Source organism: Notolepis coatsorum, assembly GCF_963971535.1.
Source record: "Notolepis coatsorum genome assembly, chromosome: 14".
Classification (NCBI taxonomy): Eukaryota; Metazoa; Chordata; class Actinopteri; order Aulopiformes; family Paralepididae; genus Notolepis; species Notolepis coatsorum.
Genome location: NC_140178.1, coordinates 37,683,003 through 37,707,112, shown reverse-complemented (window position 1 = coordinate 37,707,112; position 24,110 = coordinate 37,683,003). Strand labels below are relative to the sequence as shown.

At 44.1% G+C, this 24,110-nt stretch overlaps 1 protein-coding gene across 2 annotated transcripts; it reads left to right on the top strand.

Annotated features, from left to right (window-relative positions):
- Nucleotides 1-8: 8 nt before the first annotated feature.
- Nucleotides 9-24,110, top strand: LOC311241099 (cytosolic 5'-nucleotidase 3A-like). Of its 2 annotated transcripts, XM_084329797.1 has the most exons (9): nt 9-152; nt 573-671; nt 12,924-12,993; nt 13,089-13,135; nt 14,046-14,131; nt 17,822-17,911; nt 19,486-19,648; nt 20,016-20,216; nt 23,494-24,110. In XM_084329797.1, the coding sequence occupies exons 1-9, from the start codon at nt 147-149 to the stop codon at nt 23,602-23,604; spliced, it is 873 nt and encodes a 290-aa protein (XP_084185923.1). In that variant the 5' UTR covers nt 9-146; the 3' UTR covers nt 23,605-24,110. The 2 variants fall into 2 exon arrangements, with proteins under 2 accessions (XP_084185923.1, XP_084185924.1); XM_084329798.1 differs by lacking the exon at nt 9-152 and having other exon boundaries at nt 581-671; nt 12,896-12,993.

Genomic DNA, 24,110 nt, shown 5'->3' with positions numbered 1-24,110 from the left:
AAGTAGGAGTGAATTCATGAGCTCCTACTAACTACACTGTAGCTAACATTGAGTGACGTTAGTCTCAAAGCTACCTACTCTTACAGTTGATGGTACATCTGGCTGTACAATTTGATTCATACCGAACCGAACCAAATCTATAGGAAATGATGGTAAGTGTACTAAATAAGTTTGAATGAATCCAGGGACACCAAAAGGATGCAGCGTAACGTTACGTAGTTAGCTTTAGCAGGCTAACCTCGGTACACAAAGTTCTTGACACTGCGGTGTCTATTCTGGGTGGAAATAAAACGCACAGCACAATACAATAATCCACTTGATTTCATCCTCAAGAATGCGGTCATGTTTTATGTCAATTTAATTTGATCCGAGCTACTTAGTGTCGCCGACGACAGTGACAAATGGGTGTAACTCGGCTAACGTTGGGTGTCTGGTCTCTCTGGTGTTTGCAAACGTTTACGTTACGCCGAGGCTCTTCTGCACAGCATAGCAACCGTGACATCTATCTGTGCAACCACTATGTTTCCCTCTTTCTGCCACAACACTGTACCTTTTCTCTTCTCTCTGTTAAGATTCCTGAGTTATCAAATCCGTCAGTGTGCATGAGGGACCCTCGGAGGGTAGAGGAGATCCTGCAAGCTATGCAGAAAGCTGGCTCTAGCACCATACAGGTACACTATCTCTTTTGATATTTTGCGTAAGTCTAGAGGGGGGTATCATGCACCCCCCGGAAATCTAACCAGACTTTCTAGATTGAAAAAAAATGAGAAAAAAATGATAGGCTATGTTAACAAATTGTCAGAGTGTGCCATGCCTTCTCTATTTGAATGACCACATCAAACAAGACGTGGACGCAGGCAAATACTGCGGCATGGTCATGCTGGACCTACAAAAGGCTTTTGACACGGTCAATCACTCCATTCTGATTGACAAGCTAAAAGCAATTGGTTTTGATAGTCTATCAGTGAGCTGGATGCAATCCTACTGTAACTGACCGCCAAGGGTTTGATTGATTGATTGAAAAGTTTATTAACAGATTGCAGAATGGGTACAGTACAGTACATCTCAATACATACAATTGTTAAGGGGATGCAGACCAGAGAAAGACTTTCGTCTTGTTTCCACCAGGGTCCCCCATTTTCAATTCATCATAACATACATGACATACAGATAGACAGTACTGCTACATCTATACATTTATGACATATCAGATTTGCAAATACAGTACTGTTTGTGATACAAAAGTGTCCAGAAAAGGAGTGTATATACATTTGGCGTAGAAACTGTACATTGGAGGAGGTTGGTGGGGTGGGGTGGGTTGGGTGAGGGCTGTACATTGGAGGTGGGGGGGGGGGGGTTGGGTAGGGGACACACACACATTTTACACTGTACATTGGAATGTTGACAAAGCCTTACTTGGTCATTTACTGTACAACTAGGTTAGGACATTTGTAGGGGCCAGTTTCGAATTGCAGTCTCACGTAGGTGTTTTTTGAGAGTGTTTTTGAAGGTGGGTAGTGATTCACATTCCTTTACAGCTTTAGGCAGGGCGTTCCACATTGATGTGGCATAATTGCGAAACGTGTTTAGTCCCTTGTTTGAGCCGAATCTGGGTTTTACATGATTTGTGGAGCTCCCTCTGGTGTTGTGATCGTGGTATTCACTGACCTTTGGGAAGTATTTTGACATGTACATGGGTACCTTGGTCGCGTAGTGTATCTTGTAGACCAGGCCCATTGCAAGTTGCTGTACTCTGTCGTCTACTCTAAGCCATCCTAGGTTGTCAAAGTGGGCAGGGGCAGTGGGCCTATCATCTTTACTGTCAGTAAGCTTTGATTTGCGTTGGTCTAGATGATCAATTTCTCTGTATAGGCTCAGAATACTGAGCCCTCTATTTATCTATCTAAGAAAATAATATTTCGGAGCCACTTGTGCACTTTCATTTAGTGTCCACATGGGGGCAGAGCTCGTCTTTCTTTAGTATAAAGGTCACAGCTTTCTGTGTGACCAAGGCGGAAGTAACTCAGATAACGACGGAGCAGGCAGCTTACTCCAGTTAAATTAACTACCCTTGGTAAAGCGGAATAAGTTTTCACGGTGCAAACGAGGTGCAAACGAGGTGCAAACGGACCAAATGAGGCAACCGTCACTACCTGTACAAAGTACCAAAGAAAAGCTACAGTACTGCTAAGCTGAAATGCAAGAGAAAAAAGAGAAAATAAATAAAAGCATCTGTACGAAACATAACCGCATCTTTATTTCAAGACCAAGCCGGGGGGCAGTTACAGTGAAAACTTACCGACCAGTGGTGAGTGAAAACTTACCGACCAGTGGTGAGCGAAGACTTACCCATACTCTGAAGATGATAAACAGTGAGTAAAACCCATACTCTGAAGATGAGCAACAGTGAGTAAAACCCATACTCTGAAGATGATAAACAGTGAGTAAAAACCCTTACTCTGAAGAGGATGGATGTATTATGAAGACTTTATTCTGAAGTGGATAAATGTACAATGAAGACCATACTCCAAAGAAAATGCATGTATGTTGACGACCTCGCTCTGAAGAAAATGCATGTACAATGAAGACCATCCTCTGAAGAAAATGCATGTACAATGAAGACCTCACTCTGAAGAAAATACATGTATGTTGAAGATCTTACTCCGAAGAGAACACATGTATGTTGAAGACCCTACACTAAAGAAAATACATGCATGAAGAGAAGGAAGAATGAACCTACTAATTACCCTCATGCTGTCTGGTATCCATCCCAGCAAACCCACGGACGTGTGGCAACTCCTGTATATCTAATTAACCCTATGCTGTCTGGTATCCATCCCAGCAATACCACGGATGTGTGGCAACTCCTGTATATCTAATTAACCCTATGCTGTCTGGTATCCATCCCAGCAATACCACGGATGTGTGGCAACTTCTGTATATCTAATTACCCTCATGCTGTCTGGTATTCATCCCAGCAATACCACGGACGTGTGGCAACTCCTGTATATTTAATGAATATTATGCTGTATGATATCCATCCCAGCAAGTGGAACTCTTAAATACCATCTAGTTATTTGATATTTTGAGTGTATGTGATCAAGCACAATGTCGGCCCAAGAAGACGAAGCTGGCAACCTCTTGGAGTTGGAACAGAACAGAACGGGTGCTCGCCAAAGAACTCTAACCGAGAAAGGAAAAGAAAACCGTGAAGTGGAGGATAAGAGGAATGAGAGCTTTTAACAAAGCTTATCAGAAGTGGAAGAAGATAGCCAAGGAAGCAAGAGGGAAGCTAAGAACCTTCTGTCCAGCAGAAGAACTTGAAAGACTAAAACAAGACATTCAAGCAAGTTGTGACTTAGTAAGAAGTTTATGAGTCCATTTTACGTAACCATGCCACGACTCCTGAGATCGCAAATAAAATGGACGCCTGTATTCAGCTGACGACAGACACCCAAGAGCCACTTGTGTGTAAGCAGCTGGAAACAAAAGAGGAAGATTTTAATGAAAGACTTGAGAAGGAGAGGGTGAGAATAGCTCTGAACAAAGAAGAGTACAGATCTGTATATGGTCACACAAATACTGAAACAATTCACTCTCAACGTTCCAAGGCATCAAACAGGCGGAGGGAAGCTGAACTCGCGGCTAAAGTGGAAGAGGTAAAGGCCATGCAAGTGATCCAGGCTCAGCAAACCAGTCTCCTCCAACTAGAGGGGGAAGAGGCAGCCATGCTGATGGAAATGGAGAAGTTGAAGGTACAGAGTCGACGTAAGCTGGAGGAGGAGAGGATGAAGTTACAGCAGCTACAAGCGGAGAAGGAAGTCCAGGTAGCAGCAGCCCGAGTGAGGGCATACAGTTCGGGAAGTGATCTAGACAACGAAGAAGAAGAAGTCACTGACCATGAAATAAATGCTGCTTACCAAAATCCTGAATATAGTGCTCCGCTACATCCTACAGCATTCCAACGTCAAGCATCTCCCAGCGCGACGGCAAACCAAGAGGCCTTCAGTCTAGCCGAAGCAATCACAAGTGCATTAAGCATGAATCGCCTACCTACACCAGAACCAACAATATTCAACGGTGACCCTATGAAATGTGTTGATTGGAAGATGACCTTCATGACCCTGATACATCGAAAGCCTCTCCCAACAAGTGATAAGATGTTTTATCTGAAAATGTACCTTACTGGAGAAGCTCGTAAGTCTGTGGAAGGATTCTTTTACAGAGACTCCGAGGAAGCATATAAAGGTGCCTGGAGAGTGTTGGAAGAGAGGTATGGAAACCCCTTCATTATACAAAGGGCGTTCAGAGACAAGCTAATGAGATGGCCTAAGATAAACACAAACGATCCTCTGGCGCTCCGAGAGTTTGCAGACTTCCTACAGGGATGCACAGAGGCAATTCCACATGTCCGAGGGCTGGACATCTTGAACGACTGTGAAGAGAACCACAAACTGCTCAAGAAACTACCTGAGTGGATTGTGCGAAGATGGAGCAGGATCATCGTAGAAGAGCTAGATAAATCTGGAAGCTATCCAAGTCTTGCACACTTTTCAAAGTTTCTGAACAAAGAGGCACGAATAGCTTGTAACCCCATCGCTACCCCACTACTGTTGAACTCCAGAGCCTCAGACGAGAGGTTTTCCAAGAGAGCCAGAGCGTTGAATACAAGCACTCACATAAAGAGCAACATCGTGGAGACACAGTATTCACCCTATAGAGCCAGACCACCTTGCCCAATCTGCAAGAATGAGAATCATGGCATTGCTACATGCACTAACTTCGCATCAAGGTCTATAGAGGATAAGAGAACGTACATCTACCAAAATCACCTCTGCTTTGGATGTCTAAAGAAGGGACACTCCAGCAAGGACTGTAAACGGCGACATACCTGCAACACCTGCAACCGTCGTCATCCAACGTGTCTGCACGAAGAGAGGTCACAAGCACCAGAGACAACCCAGAGTGGCACATCTACTGCAAACTACCGGGGCCAAGAAGTCCGCAGAGTCGTGTCTCACACTACAACCCGATGTGCTTCTGCGACCTCAAGCATTGTCCCAGTCCTTGTGTCTTCAGTTCAAGAGCCACAGATAACGGTGCTCACTTACGCACTACTCGACACACAGAGTGATACAATGTTTATCTTAGAGGACCTGCTTAAGGAGTTAAGTGTGGAAAGTCAACCTGTGAAGCTGAGACTCAGTACAATGACTGCTGTAAATACAGTTATAACCAGCAAGAGTGTCAGCGGCCTACAAATCAGAGGACTCCATTCTGCAAACAACATCAGAGTGCCACAAGCCTACACTCGTAGCTTCATCCCAGTAGACAAATCCTACATTCCTACTGGTAAAACAGCGCTACAGTGGCCTCACCTCAAGCATCTCGTAAACAAGTTGCCAACACTTCTAGACTGTGAAGTGGGTATGTTAATAGGATGTGATTGTCCCTCAGCGCTAGCTCCACTCGAAGTCATCACAGGCTGTGAAAACGAACCTTTCGCACAGAGGACAGAGCTTGGCTGGAGCATAATAGGCTCATCTAACCCTCATCTGGACCGACAAGGGAGCCAGAGCTTTGTACATAGTGTCAGTAAAAGAAATACCAGCCCCGTCTACAACAGATGTCCTTAAAGTACTTGAGTCGGACTTCTCTGAAAGGAACTACGAGGACAAGTACGTGTCTCAAGAAGATGTTCACTTCATACAATTCCTCAGCGAGAACATCAGACAGAAAGAAGATGGACACTACGAGATGCCTCTACCTTTCAAGGGTAGCAGCCCACCATCCCTACCAAACAACAAGAGACTAGCTACAGTCCGCCTCCAGTCTCTAAAGAAGAAGCTAAAGACGGATAAAGAGTATCACGAACGCTATAAGGCTTTCATGAAAGACATCATTGAGAAAGGTGACGCAGAACTTGACCATACCACTTCATATGGAGAGACCGCTTGGTACCTTCCTCATCACGGCATTTACCACCCTCAAAAGCCTGGCAGGCTACGGGTCGTGTTTGACTGCTCAGCTAAATTCTGTGCAGTTTCCCTAAATGACTGTCTATTGACCGGTCCCGACTTAATCAACTCCCTAATAGGAGTTCTATGCCGCTTCAGAAAGGAAGACGTGGCCATAATCTGCGACGTGGAAAGAATGTTCCACCAGTTCTTCGTCCACCCTGACTCTCGAAAATACCTCAAGTTCCTGTGGTGGAGGGAAGGTGATTTGGAAACGGAACCACAGGAATACAGGATGGCAGTTCACCTCTTTGGAGCTGCTTCGTCTCCTGGATGTGCCAATTTTGGCCTAAGGTACATGGCACACCAACATAGAGAAGACTACCCAGCAGCCTCAGCCTTCATTGAGAAGAACTTCTACGTTGATGATGGGTTAGCCAGCGTTTCATCAGTCGAAGAGGCCAAGAAACTGATCATCGAGGCACAAAAATTGTGCAAACGAGGAGGCCTGCGCCTCCACAAATTCAACTCTAACCACAAAGACGTCCTCAACTGTGTGAAACCCTCAGAAAGAGCAACAATCACTGACCCTCTCGAACTTAAGCTGGAAGCGACCCTAACTGAGCATGCACTTGGCCTTCAGTGGTCTATAGACAACGACACCTTCAGCTTCAATGTCAACATGAAAGACCAGCCTTCAACCCGTCGAGGAATCCTCTCCATCGTCGCCTCTCTTTATGACCCACTCGGGTTTGTTGCCCCATTCACCCTAAGCGGGAAACGCATACTCCAAGAACTATGCCGCAGAGGCATAAGATGGGACGATCCACTGCCAGATGACTTAAAGCCACGGCGGGAGGAATGGAAGATCGGGCTACATAACTTAAAGGAATTCACAATCCCTAGATGCTATCACCCACATGACTTCGGCAACATCATCAAGACGGAACTGCATCACTTTGCCGATGCCAGCAGCATGGGGTATGGCGCTTGTTCCTACCTCAGGTACAAAAATGACAAAAATACAGTACACTCCAGTCTTGTGATGGCCAAAGCAAGAGTAGCACCCACCAAGGTCTCAAGCATCCCACGACTAGAGCTCTCAGCGGCAGTGGTCGCAACCAAATTAAGTGTGTTGCTGAAAAGAGAACTGCAGATGAAGATCGATGAAGAATTCTTCTGGACAGATTCACAAGTAGTTCTGGGCTACATCAATAATGAGGCAAGAAGGTTCCATGTGTTCGTCGCGAACAGAGTCCAACTGATAAGAGAAAACACTGACCCAAGTAAATGCCACTATATCGAAACAGCAGAGAACCCGGCAGATCATGCCTCCAGAGGCCTTCAGGCATCTCACATTCCTTCAACAAACTGGATGTCAGGTCCTACATTTCTCTGGGAGCAAGAAGTACATCCCAAACTGAATCCCTTCGCAGACTTACTCGTAGGCGATCCTGAGGTTAAGGCTGTCCAAGCTTTCACAACCAAAGTTAACAGTTGTACAGACATTCTAAGTCGCCTAAATCAGATCTCTTCATGGTCAAAGATCCTGAAAGTAGTCGCAAGAATCAAGAGGCTGGGATCGGGAAAAGTACACAACACCGAACTGGTGACAGTCGAAGAACGAGAAAGAGCTGCCAAAATAGTGATCAAGCTTGTCCAGCAGCAAGCCTTCTCTCAGGAAATTAAGAGATGCCAGGAAGGAGATGCTCTCCCAAGTTCAAGTGCTCTCCATTCCCTTGATCCAATTCTGCATCAAGAACTTCTCTGTGTGGGTGGAAGATTGAGACGCTCATCCCTCAGTCAAGAAATGAAACATCCCATCATTTTGCCAAAAGACAGCCCTATCACCAAGCTAATTACGGCTCATCACCACGCTCAAGTTTGTCACCAAGGCCGAAGTCAAACCCAAATGGAACTGAGAGCAAATGGATTCTGGGTCATTGGTGGGAGCAAATTAGTAGCCAAGCTGATTCACAACTGTGTACGATGCAGGAAACTCCGACGACCTACTCAAGAGCAGCAAATGGCTGAACTCCCTAAAGAGCGTGTGGAAGACTCACCGCCTTTCTCATACAGTGGCATGGACTGCTTCGGCCCCTTTCTGATTAAAAAGGCTCGAAAGGAATACAAAAGGTATGGCCTGATACTAACTTGCCTAGCTTCACGAGCTGTCCACATCGAGATGCTTGAAGACTTATCAACAGACTCATTCATTAATGCCTTGAGATGCTTCATCAGCCTCAGAGGAGCTGTTCGGCAACTTCATTGCGACCACGGTACTAACTTTGTGGGAGCTAGAAACCAGTTTAAAGAAGCACTCAAACAATGTGACGCCAGTTTACTGGAGATCTTTCTAGCAGAGAAACGGTGTGAATTTGTCTTCAACGCTCCATCCGCCAGCCATGCAGGTGGTGTCTGGGAACGTCAAATCAGGACAGTAAGAAATGTGCTGAACGCCACTATCGCTCTGTGTCCAGGCAGACTTGATGACGCCTCTCTTAGAACACTCTTCTATGAAGCTACAGCTATTGTAAACAGCCGACCACTGACAGTAGATGGTATCAACGATCCTATGGCGCTAGAACCCTTAACACCAAACCATCTCGTCATGATGAAGTCTAAAATCGCTCTTCCACCCCCTGGGAGATTTGTTAAAGAGGACATGTATGCAACCAAGAGATGGCGCAGAGTCCAGTACCTAATCGAACAATTCTGGAGCCGCTGGAAGAAGGAATACCTCCTGAACATTTCTACACGCCAGAAGTGGCACGTACCACGGCGTAACCTCAAGGTGAACGACATAGTCATCCTCAAGGACAGTAACCTGCCAAGAAGCCAGTGGCAACTATGTCGGGTCGTCGAAGCCACTCCAGAGAGCGACGGTCTAGTACGTCGAGTAAAAATACAGACTGGGGAGCGAAAAGATCACTCTACCAGACCTTCAGTCCTCGAGCGACCGATCCAGAAATTGGTACTCCTCCTCGAGAGTAATTAGTATAGAAATGCTTGAAAAATATTATTTTGATGCTATGTGAAATCTAAAAGGAAATCCTGTATGACTAAATTAATTGTTTTTGTGCTTATCCGTCATAGCAGGATTTGGTGGGAGTGTAACTGACCGCCAAGGGTAAAGATGCCTATCATCTTTACTGTCAGTAAGCTTTGATTTGCGTTGGTCTAGATGATCAATTTCTCTGTATAGGCTCAGAATACTGAGCCCTCTATTTATCTATCTAAGAAAATAATATTTCGGAGCCACTTGTGCACTTTCATTTAGTGTCCACATGGGGGCAGAGCTCGTCTTTCTTTAGTATAAAGGTCACAGCTTTCTGTGTGACCAAGGCGGAAGTAACTCAGATAACGACGGAGCAGGCAGCGAATTGTATGATGGAAGGACCTTACTCCAGTTAAATTAACTACCCTTGGTAAAGCGGAATACGTTTTCACGGTGCAAACGAGGTGCAAACGAGGTGCAAACGGACCAAATGAGGCAACCGTCACTACCTGTACAAAGTACCAAAGAAAAGCTACAGTACTGCTAAGCTGAAATGCAAGAGAAAAAAGAGAAAATAAATAAAAGCATCTGTACGAAACATAACCGCATCTTTATTTCAAGACCAAGCCGGGGGGCAGTTACACCTACTGCACGGTGGTGTAGTGGTTAACACTGTCGCCTCACAGCAAGAAGGTCCAGGGTTCGAATCCCGCTTGGGGACCAGGTTTCCATGATGCCAGTTACCCAGGTGGGGTATCTCCCAGGCCTTTCTGTGTGGAGTTTGCATGTTCTCCCCGTGCTCGCAAGGGTTTCCCCCCCCGATAAGATAAACCCAATGGAAAAACATGCACAACAACAAGATCGCTAACGCTGTGGCGTCCTTGACGAAGACGGACAGGAGCACTTGGATTGGTCCCCTGGCGCGGCTCACGTGGCGCCTGTCTGCTCCCGGCTACCCTTGGGGGGGAAGGACGACGGGATGGGTTAATCGCAGATACGCATTGTATGCATGGTTCGCATGTGTGCCAAATGGTGACCTCGGAGCAGGTCCTAAATTATTATTATTATTATAGGGGAGGGAACAGATGGTGGAGGTAAACGGTACCCTATCCCCCCCCCTCACAGTGAGCTGTGGTGTTCCACAAGGAAGCATACTAGGACCGCTACTGTTCCTAATTTACGCAAATGACATGTCGTCAGCTTGTGACTGCAACTTGTTCCTGTTTGCGGACGACTCAGCCCTGCTGGTCTCTGACAAGAACAAGTTACAGGTTGAAAAAACCCTCAGCTCGGAACTAGGCAGAATCTGCATATGGCTCGCTGATAACAAACTATCATTACACATGGGCAAAACAGAGTCCATTCTCTTCGGTTCAAATAACAAACTCAGCAAGACCGACGGCTTCTCAGTTACAGTGGGTGACAATATTGTCACAAGGAAAGATGAAATTACCTACCTGGGTTCCATCCTAGAGGCTAATCTCTCCTGTGACAAAATGGCATCCAATGTAATAAAAAAAGTCAACCAACGAACTTGATTCTTGTACCGGATCTCCTCTGGTAAACAAGAATACCCTGAAGACTCTGGCAGGAGCACTCATTCAGGGGTACTACGACTATGCTTGCACCTCATGGTACCAAAGCACCTCAAAGGCGCTAAAAACAAAATTACAAACATCTCAAAACAAACTGGTCAGACTACTGCTTGACCTTACTCCTAGAACCCACCTCACCCCTGCCCACTTTGACAACCTAGGATGGCTTAGAGTAGACGACAGAGTACAGCAACTGGCAATGGGCCTGGTCTACAAGATACACTACACGACCAAGGTACCCATGTACATGTCAAAATACTTCCCAAAGGTCAGTGAATACCACGATCACAACACCAGAGGGAGCTCCACAAATCATGTTAAACCCAGATTTGGCTCAAATAAGGGACTAAACACGTTTCGCAATTATGCCACATCAATGTGGAACGCCCTACCCAAAGCTGTAAACGAATGTGGATCACTACCCACTTTCAAAACCTCTCTCAAGGGACACCTACGGGAGACTGCAATTCAACACTGGCCCCTGTAAATATCCTAACCCAACCCCCTCCAATGTACAGTCATTTACCTAGTATGGTTTTGTCAATAGTCCAATGTACAATTTTGTTTGTTTGTACAGTGTGCCCCCCCCCCCCAACCACCTCCAATGTAGATTACCCAGTATGGTTGTCAATATCCCAGTGTACCCAACCCCCCCCACCCAACCTCCTCCAATGTACAGTTTCTACGTCGAATGTATATACTCCCTTTTCCTGACTCCTTCTGTATCACAAACAGCACTGTATTTGCAAATCTGGTATGTCATAAATGTATAGATGTAGCAAAAAATTCTGTTTAACACTATGGTCGCCAAAAACGCCTTACCACGTCATTCCCCGCCATGCTCATTCTGCCAAAGACGCAGTACCACGTCTTTGATATCAATATTTCAAAAATCTGTGATCGCAATCATATTTCTCCCCCGGAGACTTGAGATCTACTGTTGATCCCATCTCAACTCTCCAACGGTTCAAGAGCGCCATCTGGTGGCCGATCGGCGGATCGCTCAAACAGGAAACGGAAGCTGGTGCTCATTCCAATTCGGTCCGATCACTCGCTAATAGTCCCAGGACTCGAGCTAGACACAATGGATAGCAATCCGTTACCAATAACTCGATAAACAACATGATTTGGACGTATATACTATTATACAACCTGGAGATGGATCGCATATTTCTACATCCCATAATATGAATATTTCTGTTCCACGCTCATCGCCCAACGGCCCGAGGAAGCTACGGTTAGTTTCAGCGTTATTTTTTAACGTGTTCGATACAAACTGCTCTAATGATCATATCACCCACACTAGATGAATCATCTAACGTTGGCCACGGAATTATAAACGACCCCCCCCCCCCCCATCCGGTCAACATCAGATGATAAGTAGTAACTTCTAGAAGCACGTCCATTTGAATTTTTTTTTTATCTCGCGCCGATTGCTATCAAACTGTATACAATCATCAATATAATGCATTTAGGGCTATAAATCACGTTCTGGAGAAAGCTGCAGAAAACTATAAAAACATACTTATACTTTTGACCGTATTTTAGTATGAATATGTGAATGAAAAAGTATAACGTTGCTACACCCTGAACAATAGATACTTGATGTTGAATGGGCCATAGTAATGTCAATTTAGCAATACAATTTAAAAAGTTATAGCCCTGCAAAGAAGGGGAACTTCTCCATAGACAAATGGAGCTGGCGTGGGATGGTTTATTAAGAATATAAGCCTGGCGACCAAAGTGTTAATATATCTCAGCCAATATTGCAGATAGATAACTGAACAAATATGTTTCGAGGGTCAAAGATCACTAACACTATCCCTAGAGTGATCACATGTTTCTATGTAAGTAGCCTATGCAAATCTGTGCCGTCAATACAAAATAATCACATTTTTACCAATTAGTTGAGTAGGAAAGCGGATTCTATCATGCACCCCCTGGAAATATATTGTTAACCAGTGTTTCTAGATTGGAAAAAATAAAAATGTGTAGAAAATGATTGGCTATGTTAAAAATCTGTAGAGTATTCCATGTATCATTTATATGCAAATTAATGATGCCATCATCAAAAAATGTATGTCGCTATTTCAGCCAATATTGCAAATAACAATACGGTATGTATCTTCTTGTCTAACTCCAGGGAAGATGTTAAATAAGCTAATTTCCCAAAATGTTGGAGTTTTCCTTTAACATATCCTATCATTTTTTTCACCTTTTTTCCAATCTAGAAAGTCTGGTTAGAAGTATATTTCCGGGGGGTGCATGATACCCCCCTCTATCTACTAGACTAGTGTATGTGTCCGTACATCTGCGTATCCGTCCAGCGTCGACCTCATCTGCAGTGCACGTGTTTGTTATGTTTATTCTCAGGTGATCTCAGATTTTGACATGACCCTAACAAGATTTGCTTATAATGGGAAGCGCTGTCCCACCTGTCACAGTAAGTACAATAGTCAGCATATTTGGAGCAAACATGTATTTACATATGGAATTGATTCAAATAACCCAGTCATACTTGTTGTGTGTGTGTTGCAGACATTCTGGACAACAGCAAGCTTATCAGTGAGGAATGCAAAGAAAAGGTAATGTTGAAATCAAGGAAGAGGCTATACAACTGTATTCCCTGTCAAAGTTTCACACTAACCTTTTCCACTGCTGCAAGTATAGAATACGCCTCAACAGTTAATTCAGTTTATATCCTCATAATCATCTGTAACATTAATTTTTCAAGGGTTGGGAACGCAGACCATTGAGACCATATCCATTGAGCAAGTGCAACCTGGCTGAACCATTATTAATCAGAAATATCACAGGGACTTTGATTGGTCACTGTGGTGTGTGTGTTCACGCTCCTTCAAACAGCTCTGCATCCATGCAGAGATGGAACAACAGTAGATTCAATCTTAATAACTTACATACTTTCATATCTTTAAAAAATCATCTAGTGTCTTTTCATGGGGCAGTTTATTTATCAGTGTTTCAGAGACGAGCAACAACAAAGAAAACACCCCTAAAATGTAACTGAGTTGTCACCCTTTGAACCCCTGTTTATGACGTCACCTAATGAATCCCCACCACCACATCACTGATGCTAACATGACTGCAACCTGGCTGAACCATTATTAATCAGAAATATCACAGGGACTTTGATTGGTCACTGTGGTGTGTGTGTTCACGCTCCTTCAAACAGCTCTGCATCCATGCAGAGATGGAACAACAGTAGATTCAATCTTAATAATTTACATACTTTCATATCTTTAAAAAATCATCTAGTGTCTTTTCATGGGGCAGTTTATTTATCAGTGTTTCAGAGACGAGCAACGACAAAGAAAACACCCCTAAAATGTAACTGAGTTGTCACCCTTTGAACCCCTGTTTATGACGTCACCTAATGAATCCCCACCACCACATCACTGATGCTAACATGACTGTCTTTTCTAGATGCATACTAGACATTTACTGCTTTCTGAGGTATTTTCCATTCTCCCTCAGCTGAAATCGCTGCTCAACATGTATTACCCCATAGAGATCGACTCTTCACGGTCAATAGAGGAGAAGCTGCCTCTAATGGTGGAGTGGTGAGTCTCAAAACAGACATGTCGCAGCTAGGGCTGTCAGTTGACCCATCTCAACCCCCCCCCCCCTCTTTATCCTCTAATCACAACTGTTGCTTCCCTCAGACAAACTAGTTTTTTTTTATCCACTTTTTCTCCCATCCCAATTTCGTATTATCCAATTCTTCCCTCCCCTGTCTTGAACGTTGCTAGACTATGCCTCCCACTGGTCGGCTGTAGTGAGGACAGAAGCCTTGCATCACGTGTCCCCTCCGGTACACGAGGAGGCAGCCTGTCGCATCTTTTCACCGCAGCAGCTCGAACTCTCAGTGGCGAGGAGTAACGCATGGGAGGCTCACGCTGCCCCCGCTACTTCCCGCTTCTGCCGCACCGGCGTCACCAAACCGACCTGTAGGAGTCGCTGTCCACAACGTCCAATCCCCACCCACCGGCTTTCCCACCCTCTAACACTTGCCAATTGTGTTAGGGTAGCAACGCTGAGAGCTGGGCTCGAACCCAGCGTCTCCTGCGTTAATGGCGAGCGCCTTGCCCACTGCGCCAATCAGCCACCCTCAGACAAACTAGTTTGAGATAGATCCGTTATCCCTAAGAATACCATTTACTATGAATAGGCACTGGAATTAGGGAAATTTGCATGAAATTACAACATTAACTCATTCAGCGTCAGAGGGCGCTGTTTACTGTGTAGTTGAAAGGCCAACGCTTTAAAGTATAGGAATACGTGGCGGTGTTTGCAGGGCTAAAACTATATTATATATTATAGCTATGGATATAATAATATTGCCCATTTGACATCACCTATCTATCGTTCAATATGAGAAAAAGAAAAAAAAATTCATCCATACATTCCCGTTTTAGAGTTGTTCCGATACCGATACCAGTATCGGAAATGCCTCCGATACTGCCTAAAATGCTGGTATCTGTATCGGCGAGTACCCTCTAATTCTGTGCTCCGATACCATATGACGTAATTTATCAACAACGCGTGCAGTCTGCTGAGTGAGCATTATAAAACAAACATGTTTTTAATCGACCGTGAATTAAAGTGTCAATGCTGTTTGTCATTTTAACAGCAGATACTTTCTTCTTGTTTCCATCTAACGTTAGCTCATGCTAACCTAGCTCACGCTAACGTGGTCACTGATCGACCTCTCGCACACAATTAATGACATGTCGGTGACAATATTTAGCTTTTAGTGCCAAATGATAAGAGTCTGAGGCGGAGTCTCAAAAGACAATGTTGAATATTTATTGTGCAAAAATCATAACGGAGCCTCTACTACTAACTGAAGTTACCGGAGCCTTCTGGAGTGCAACAACATATAACGTCCGTGCGGAATCAATGTCCCAACAACCATTCCGTGGGTGAACTCATTGAGATAGTTGTCAATTAATGATACTAATACTAATCTATACAATCACCTGTTGTTGAATAAATACCATTACTTTATAGTTATTACTAAAAAACAGTATATATAAAACAGTAGCTGAAAAAAAAGGTTATAATTTATATACATTTAAAAAAATATATATGTATGCACTGGTATCGGATCGGTATCGGCCGATACCCAAAGCTTAGGTATCGGATCGGGAAGGAATTATTGGATCAACGCAAGATTGATACGATATAGCCCTTACCTTGACTAGGATGTACCCCAAAAAGAATATTCCAATTATCTGATCGCCATTCCAAGTATTGATGTCGATCGTGTCGCCATCATAATCCACCAAAGAACATGAATCGGGAGTGTTTGATTCATATCAATCCATGCGTTATATAACCGCTCGTAATGCCCGACTAGGAAAAGTCCGCCCGGACCTATATAATCGACGCACACCCAAATACAGTTTCAAAGGATGTGCAATACCGGCCGCAACCCACCAGGCGGCGGTATTGGACTTTTGCAATCTCAGACCCATTCCCAATGATAACACCAGGCTCCCTGGATGGATAATGAATGAAAATATTGAATAAAAGAATTAACGACCAAAACCCGAGAAATCTTGGGTCTGGCGCCCAACCGCTGGCGAGTTAACCCGACTTATCTCGGGTTTGGCCCTGAATGAGTTAATGATGAAAATGTACATATCATTACCATATCAAAGAAGGCACAACAAGTTCATTGTGCGTTATATTTGCTACTCTGGATAGTACTAATAGCAAACGATCATTAGGAATTGGGCTGTGCTTTGTAACAGACATCTTATTGGCTTGCATTGCAGCCAAAAAAAGTGTTTTTTAGAACTTTTGACTGGTATGTAAAATAAAAATTTGTCGAGTGAGGTGGCGTTCGAACGGCAACAAATGGATCTTTAATTCTGTCATTTATATGTGAAAAATGCAGCCGTTAGACGCTCGCAAAGTGCCGTGACTTTGTGCATTCCGCCCACGGGAACGCTGGGTCGTATACGGTGCATGTTAAGAGGTTAAAGGAGAGAGTGCGGTCCAGGGTTACTCTAAGCTAGACAGGGTGGGTACGGTGCTCAAGTGGTGTTCCAGACCATTTGATGTTAGGAGGTCGGTTGGCTTCACGGTTCCTGAGATGGAGAAGAGCAGACTTGGGTCTTCGTAGGGTTGGCAGTGCAGGTGGTTGCGCTCGTAGTAGAGGAGCACCTCATCTAGGGTGTGAGGTGAGGTTTGCTTCTACTGCTTAAAATGTGTTCTCTTGAGATGTCACGCAGGTTGTCATCGTAGATTAAACGCTCAGTGTTCTGGTCCATTGGCTGGTCATTGGTGTAGATGTTATACAGTAGTGAGGCCAGCACACTACCTTGAGGTAGGCCATTTCATTGTCGTCGCCAGCGGCGTTGCTTGTTATTGAAGATGACAAAGAAGCACCTATCCTTCAGCAGGGCTCCAATGAGGTCTGTACGTGCCGGGTCTTTTGTCTACTCCCAAGATCTTTTTTAGGAGGAAGCGATGGTTCAGTGTCATACGTGGCAGACAAATCAACAAAGACGGCTCCTGTTACCAGGGATTTCTGGAACCCATCCTTAATCAACCTATCAAAATCATTCATATTAGAAAGGGGCTGTCGACAGGGTTGCCCAGTAAATCCACACCTCTAAGCCAGTGGATTAGACAGGATAATAACATAAAAGGGGTGGACGTGGCCGGGGGGGGGGGGGAAGCAGAAAACATCCTTATTCGTGGACGATATATTGATATATTTGACGCAACGGGAACAATCTTCCCCTGAGCTGATGAAGAGCCTGGATATATATATATATATATATATATATATATATATATATATATATATATATATATATGTATATGGGTCATTATCAGGGTACATAATGGTGCCGATGGAGGGAGAATGGATGGAAGTAATCCATGAGATCTATGTGATGGAAAGGCTGACATGTGCATTGAGGCGACAGAGGGAGTGGTTTGAGGAAAGATGGCAGGAGTTAGTGAGGCCCACCCTTGTGAAATAGATTGGTGGATGCCCCTGTTGCCTTGTTTTGGTTTATTTTCTTTTTCACAAGTGTTGTTTTTGTCTGTATGTTTGTCTGTAAAATGAAAAATAAATTGACACACAAAAGAAAGTCCAAGAATCTGAATATTGAAATTCGTTCCGACAGCCACGGTTGAAGCTAGGTTCAAAATCCCCCGTTTTACCAGTCACCTTTGTATGAGTATGACCAATGCGACTCTTGTCTGCAACTCTTGCATTGCGTCTTTCCTAGGTGGACCAAAGCTCACGCGCTGTTGGTGCAACAGAGGATCAGGAAGGACCTGCTGGCTACGGTGGTGCAGGAGTCTGACGCCATGCTGCGGTTAGAACACACAAACGTTTATTATTTCCACTGGCTGCTAACTAAAACCCATAGTATTTGGTAATGAATGACCTATAACGAATCCAAGCTTCTTTTCTTGGACCGAGAGGGTGAGGCTTGAGATAGCTCAATTGGATCATTGTGTCGGCAAATACTCAATGTTTAGGATTCATAGATAGAAAGCTTTATTGTCATTGTACTAATACAATGAAATCAATTAAATTAGGAGTGCTACTCCTGATCAATGCAGTTAAAAACAAAATAGACAGGACAACTACAATACATATTCATCCCTCCATGCTACACATATCATTGACTCAATACTACACATATTGTCTCAATACTACACATATCATTGTCTCAATACTACACATATCATTCACTTCATACTACACATATCATTCACTCCATATTACACATATTTACTCAATACTACACATATGATTCACTCCATACTACACATAACATTCACTCCATACTACACATATCATTCACCCCATACTACACATATAATTCATTCCATATTACACATATCATTCACCCCATACTACACATATCACTCACTCCATACTACACACATCATTATTTCACACAGTACCCATTTGTTCCTCACAATACACGTGGCATTGCTAAAAGTAATTAAAAGTGCAGGTCAGTATAGAACAGTGCATTGACGGATATACAAAGTAAAGACATCAATATGATATAAAAATGTCAATATGAATAAAGAGAGATTATTATTGCACAGATATGATGTGTATGGGTACTGGGTAGTGAGATGATTACAGTTGGCTGGTAGATATGATGTGTATGGGTAGTGAGATGATTACAGTTGGCTGGTAGATATGATTTGTATGGGTAGTGAGATGATTACAGTTGGCTGGTAGATATGATGTGTATGAGTAGTGAGATGATTACAGTTGGCTGGTAGATATGATGTGTATGAGTAGTGAGATGATTACAGTTGGCTGGTAGATATGATGTGTATGAGTAGTGAGATGATTACAGTTGGCTGGTAGATATGATGTGTATGAGTAGTGAGATGATCACTGTTGGCTGGCGCTGGTAGATATGATGTGTATGGGTAGTGAGATGATTACAGTTGGCTGGTAGATATGATGTGTATGGGTAGTGAGATGATTACTGTTGGCTGGTAGATATGATGTGTATGAGTAGTGAGATGATCACTGTTGGCTGGTAGATATGATGTGTATGGGTAGTGAGATGATTACAGTTGGCTGGTAGATATGATGTGTATGGGTAGTGAGATGATTACTGTTGGCTGGTAGATATGATGTGTATGGGTAGTGAGATGATTACTGTTGGCTGGTAGATATGATGTGTATGAGTAGTGAGATGATTACAGTTGGCTGGTAGATATGATGTGTATGAGTAGTGAGATGATTACTGTTGGCTGGTAGATATGATGTGTATGGGTAGTGAGATGATTACTGTTGGCTGGTGTTAAGAGTCAGTGAAACAGTATCAGTGCATCTTTCCCTACTTGCTAATGTTATGATTGTCATGTTAACCAGAAGCCTTAACTCCATGAATGACTTGGTTGGTTTGCACAGTGAGGGCTACCAGCTGTTCTTCGACCACCTGCAGGAGCACGACGTCCCCCTTCTGATCTTCTCCGCCGGGATAGGAGACGTCCTCGAGGAGGTGATTCGCCAGGCCGGGGTCTTCCACCCCAACGTCAAAGTCTTATCCAACTACATGGACTTTGATGAGACCGTGAGTGGCAGCGCAGCTAACTTTACACGTCGTGATTCACACACCTCCAGCCAGGGAAACTCCAGATGATCATGTTGAAATAAATATCCCCAAGGCAAATTAAATGTCGCTTATGAGTAAAAAGCTAGGTCCAATTCAAGGCCTTTCAGACCTTCTCACACCCAGGTTTACTCAGCCTTTTTTTTTCTTTTTCCTTTTCAAGAACATCATTGTACAGAACATCATTATTTGGTCTTACATTAAAAAGCAGTAGTGTGCCATCGTGCATCCTCGCTATATCGCGGGACAGTGTATCGCGATACTACAGCGTGTCACTGTTTTTCCCTCGCACCGCTAGAGTTAACCCACTGTCGACTCATCTGTTCAGGGCGTGTTGAAGGCTTTCAAAGGAGAGCTGATCCACATCTACAACAAGAGGGAAGGCGCCCTGCTCAACACGGGTCATTTCCAGGAGCTGCGGACGCGGCCCAACGTGCTGCTTCTGGGAGACTCCCTGGGTGATCTGACCATGGCCGACGGGGTCCATGACATGACCAACATCCTCAAGATAGGCTTCCTCAATGACAAGGTACACACGCACACACACTAGGGTTGGACGACGTCTACTGCGGTGGACCCGCAGAGGTCAATAATGCGCATTGTCAGATCTTTATGGTTGATACTAATTTATTGTTAAAGCGTTGATAGTCAAATACAAATTCAGGTTAGGAGTTGGAAGGAGGCCTTGTCTCTCTGGCCACGAGAAGTCAAGTCCCTTCTCAGTTCTGCGAGCGTGCTCTTAAGCTGGGGCTGTGGGGAGGGGTGAATAACAAAGGCTGGTTGGGTGGAGGAGGTGAGGAAGACGAAAGGTGAGCCGAGACAAGAGGTAAGGTGTGAGGGAAGAGGAAGCCAGGAAGCGTGTATGCTTTCCCCAACGCAGTTGTGTTTCCACGTTCCCGTTTTGCGCTCTGATTGGCCAGGTCATGTGACATGTGCGCCAATCGTGGGACAGCAAGTTCTGCGCCTATTTCCGGGTCTAACAGCCTGCAAACTACCTGGCGTTCTATCGCCATGCTCTAAGACAAACTCTAACCTTAACCAACTTCGAAAGAGTGCCTAAGCTTAACCGTCGAAAGAAGGGCAGGCGTTCTATCGCCATGCTCTAAGACAAACTCTAACCTTAACCAACTTCAAAAGAGCGCCTAAGCTTAACCAGTGTAGAAACTTGCGGTCCCACGATTGGCGCACATGTCACATGACCAGAAACGCGCGGGCCAATCAGAGACGCGGAAACACAACTGCGTTGGGGAAAGCATACAGGCAGCCAGGAAGGGACAGCCATCGCACACACACATACATACACTACTAAAATTTGTATATGGCATAGTGGTATGGACGGGGCGATCCGTCACATTGAATCTCCGAGCTTCAGAGTGCACAATAACAGGTTATACCTGGTAGCTGATTGATTGATTGAAAACTTTATTAACAGATTGCAGAATGGGTACAATACAGTGCAGCTCAATAGGGAAACTGTACAAGCAAAACTGTACTTTGGGATATCGACAACCTTACTTTGTCCCAAGAAGAGAGTCTTGTGTATTATTGGGTTAGGACATTTACTGTACATTTACAGGGGCCAGTTTCGAATTGCAGTCTCCCGTAGGTGCTCTTTGAGAGTGGTTTTGAAAGTGGGTAGTGATTCACATTCCTTTACAGCTTTGGGTAGGGCGTTCCACATTGATGTGGCATAATTGTGAAACGTGTTTAGTCCCTTGTTTGAGCCGAATCTGGGTTTAACATGATTTGTTGAGCTCCCTCTGGTGTTGTGGTCGTGGTATTCACTGACCTTTGGGAAGTATTTTGACATGTACATAGGTACCTTAGTCGTGTAGTGTATCTTGTAGACCAGGCCCATTGCAAGTAGCTGTACTCTGTCGTCTACTCTAAGCCATCCTAGGTTGTCAAAGTGGGCAGGGGTGAGGTGGGTTCTAGGAGTAAGGTCAAGCAGTAGTCTGACCAGTTTGTTTTGTGATGTTTGTAATCTTGTTTTTAGCGGCTTTGAGGTGCTTTTGGTACCATGGGGTGCAAGGCTGCAAGCATAGTCGTAGTACCCTTGAATGAATGAGTGCTCCTGCCAGAGTCTTCAGGGTATTCTTGTTTACCAGAGAGGAGATCCGGTACAGGAATCTAGTTCGTTGGTTGACTTTTTTTTTTATTACATTGGATGCCTAATGCTGGTGACTAACTCTAGCAAGCCAACAAGTTGGTGGGACAGCTAATGCTAGCCGCCACGCATGCTTGATGCCTACATTACATCTATTATCCAAACCGTTCATGAACCCCTCTGGTATTCTGTGTTCTGTTCCAACCGATCCCTGAGGATTATTATATTGCAGCCCGTTTCGTGGCTGCTGGCTGAAGTGATCTTGCTCAATGCTGGATCAGTTAAGAAGAAATGTTGTTCCTATTAGACATTTGGACCCCAAATGATGGAAAAACAGGGTCCAGGTTTAAAATGACCCTTTAACTAGTACTTAACGAGTTACATAATGCGGTATTGCCATAATGCGGTATTGCTTAAAGGGTAAGTTAAGAATGTTGGTCCACTAAGCCCTATTTCCTACTTACCAATGATGCCGTCGATTGGTAGAATCCTTTCTCAGCACAAGTAGGTTTCAGCGTTTATCCGGCAGACCAGAGCATCACTGACTGCATTAGGTGTGTGGCTACCTCACTGGGGTTGCGGGTGTCCAGTAAGAAGAACAGCATGGACTGTGATGAAAAAGGATTCTACCGATCATTACCATCATTGGTATGTTCGGAAATGGGGCCAAAATTCTGAATGTAATACATTTTTTTTTTTTTTATATTTAAAGTTTTTATTTTTCACAAGCAAGACAATACATACAAGACAAACTAAGACAAAAATAATAATAACAACAAGGGGGTGAGGGGGTTGCAGAGTGTTACAAAGGTTCAGTACACAAACATATTCCAGATAGTGATCTAATAAAGTTCAGGGGACCTTGAAGTCCATCGGGCCCATCACTCTCTTGAAGAGAGAGCAGCCTGTTCCATTGATAACAAGTCCATGAAGTCCTTGCGCGAGTTCTCCAAACTGAAGCAGTTCGGTTTGCTTTCTTTCCAGTTCATTAAAATAATTCGTTTGCATGCTAGAAAAGCCAGTGCTACAATATTATTTACAATCTTTGCTTAAGCAGTGTCCATTTTTACACCCAATATACATGTTATAGGGCAATGATTAATGTCAATTTGGAGAGTAACTGACAGGTCCTCAGCAATGTCCAACCAAAATGTCCTAACAAGCGGGCAGTGCCACAGCAAGTGCGTGAGCATACCCTCTACTCCACACCCATGCCAGCACAATTTGGGTAGGGTGTGATTCATTTTATTCCGTGTACAGGGTGTTATATAGGCCCTGTGTAGTATCTTTAATTGTATAATTTTATATTTAACACATTTTGATATTTTAGTACTATTCCTAAGTGCTGCTTCCCATTGTGTTTCAGATATGGGTATACCCATGTCTCGCTCCCATTGGACTTTAGTTTGGGTATTGGTATCAGGGGTGGTTGAACATGATAGTTTATACATTGCAGAGAATGCTTTTCCTGCAATGTAATCCCTTTTTAAGAATACACTCTCTACTTGCATTTAGTCATTTAGCTGATGCTTTTATCCAAAGTGACTTACAAATTGTGAACAACAAGTCAACAGGAGGGGTACAATTCTGGCAGCTAAGGGTCAGTGGCATTGTTCAACGTCAAACAGTGTCAACGTTGAGTTTGAGAGATTCACAGTTATGTCTTACTGTCTCTTTTGCCTCGTTTGGTTTCTCTCAGGTGGACGAGAGGAAACAGTCTTACCTGAATTCTTACGACATGGTGCTGGTGAAGGACGAGACGCTGGAAGTGGCCAACGCCATACTGCTCTACCTCACCGGCACGAAGTGAGCGGAGGACGAGCCTGATCTCGCCGGGCACTCGGTATTGGACAATAACAGTGTCACATGGGGAGGATGTGTCGTCTGTTTTGGGAAGTTCAGAAAGTGCCAGTGGTCCGATCCTTCAGAGCCAGCAGAGTGTTTCTACTACTCCTTTTTATTGGTCATTTTATTAAAGCTGCAGAGTTCTGTGAACGCCTCTGGGTTTTGTCAGATGCTGTCGTTATGTTACGGTTGTTATTTTGGGTTCCTGTTGACTAGGGTTGCAGCAAACAACTATTTTGATAATCGATTAATCTGTCGATTGTTACTTTGATAAATTGGATGAATCTTGTGCAATGCTCTTCCAAACAACGTGGACATTTACTTGGAATTTTTTTTTTTTTAAGTGCAAAAATAGTTTATAAAAAATAACCTGTTTGGGGCGGCTAGGTGGTGTAGTGGGCAAGGCGCTCGCCACCAATGCAGGAGACGCTGGGTTCGAGCCCAGCTCGGCTGGTCGTTCATACTAACACA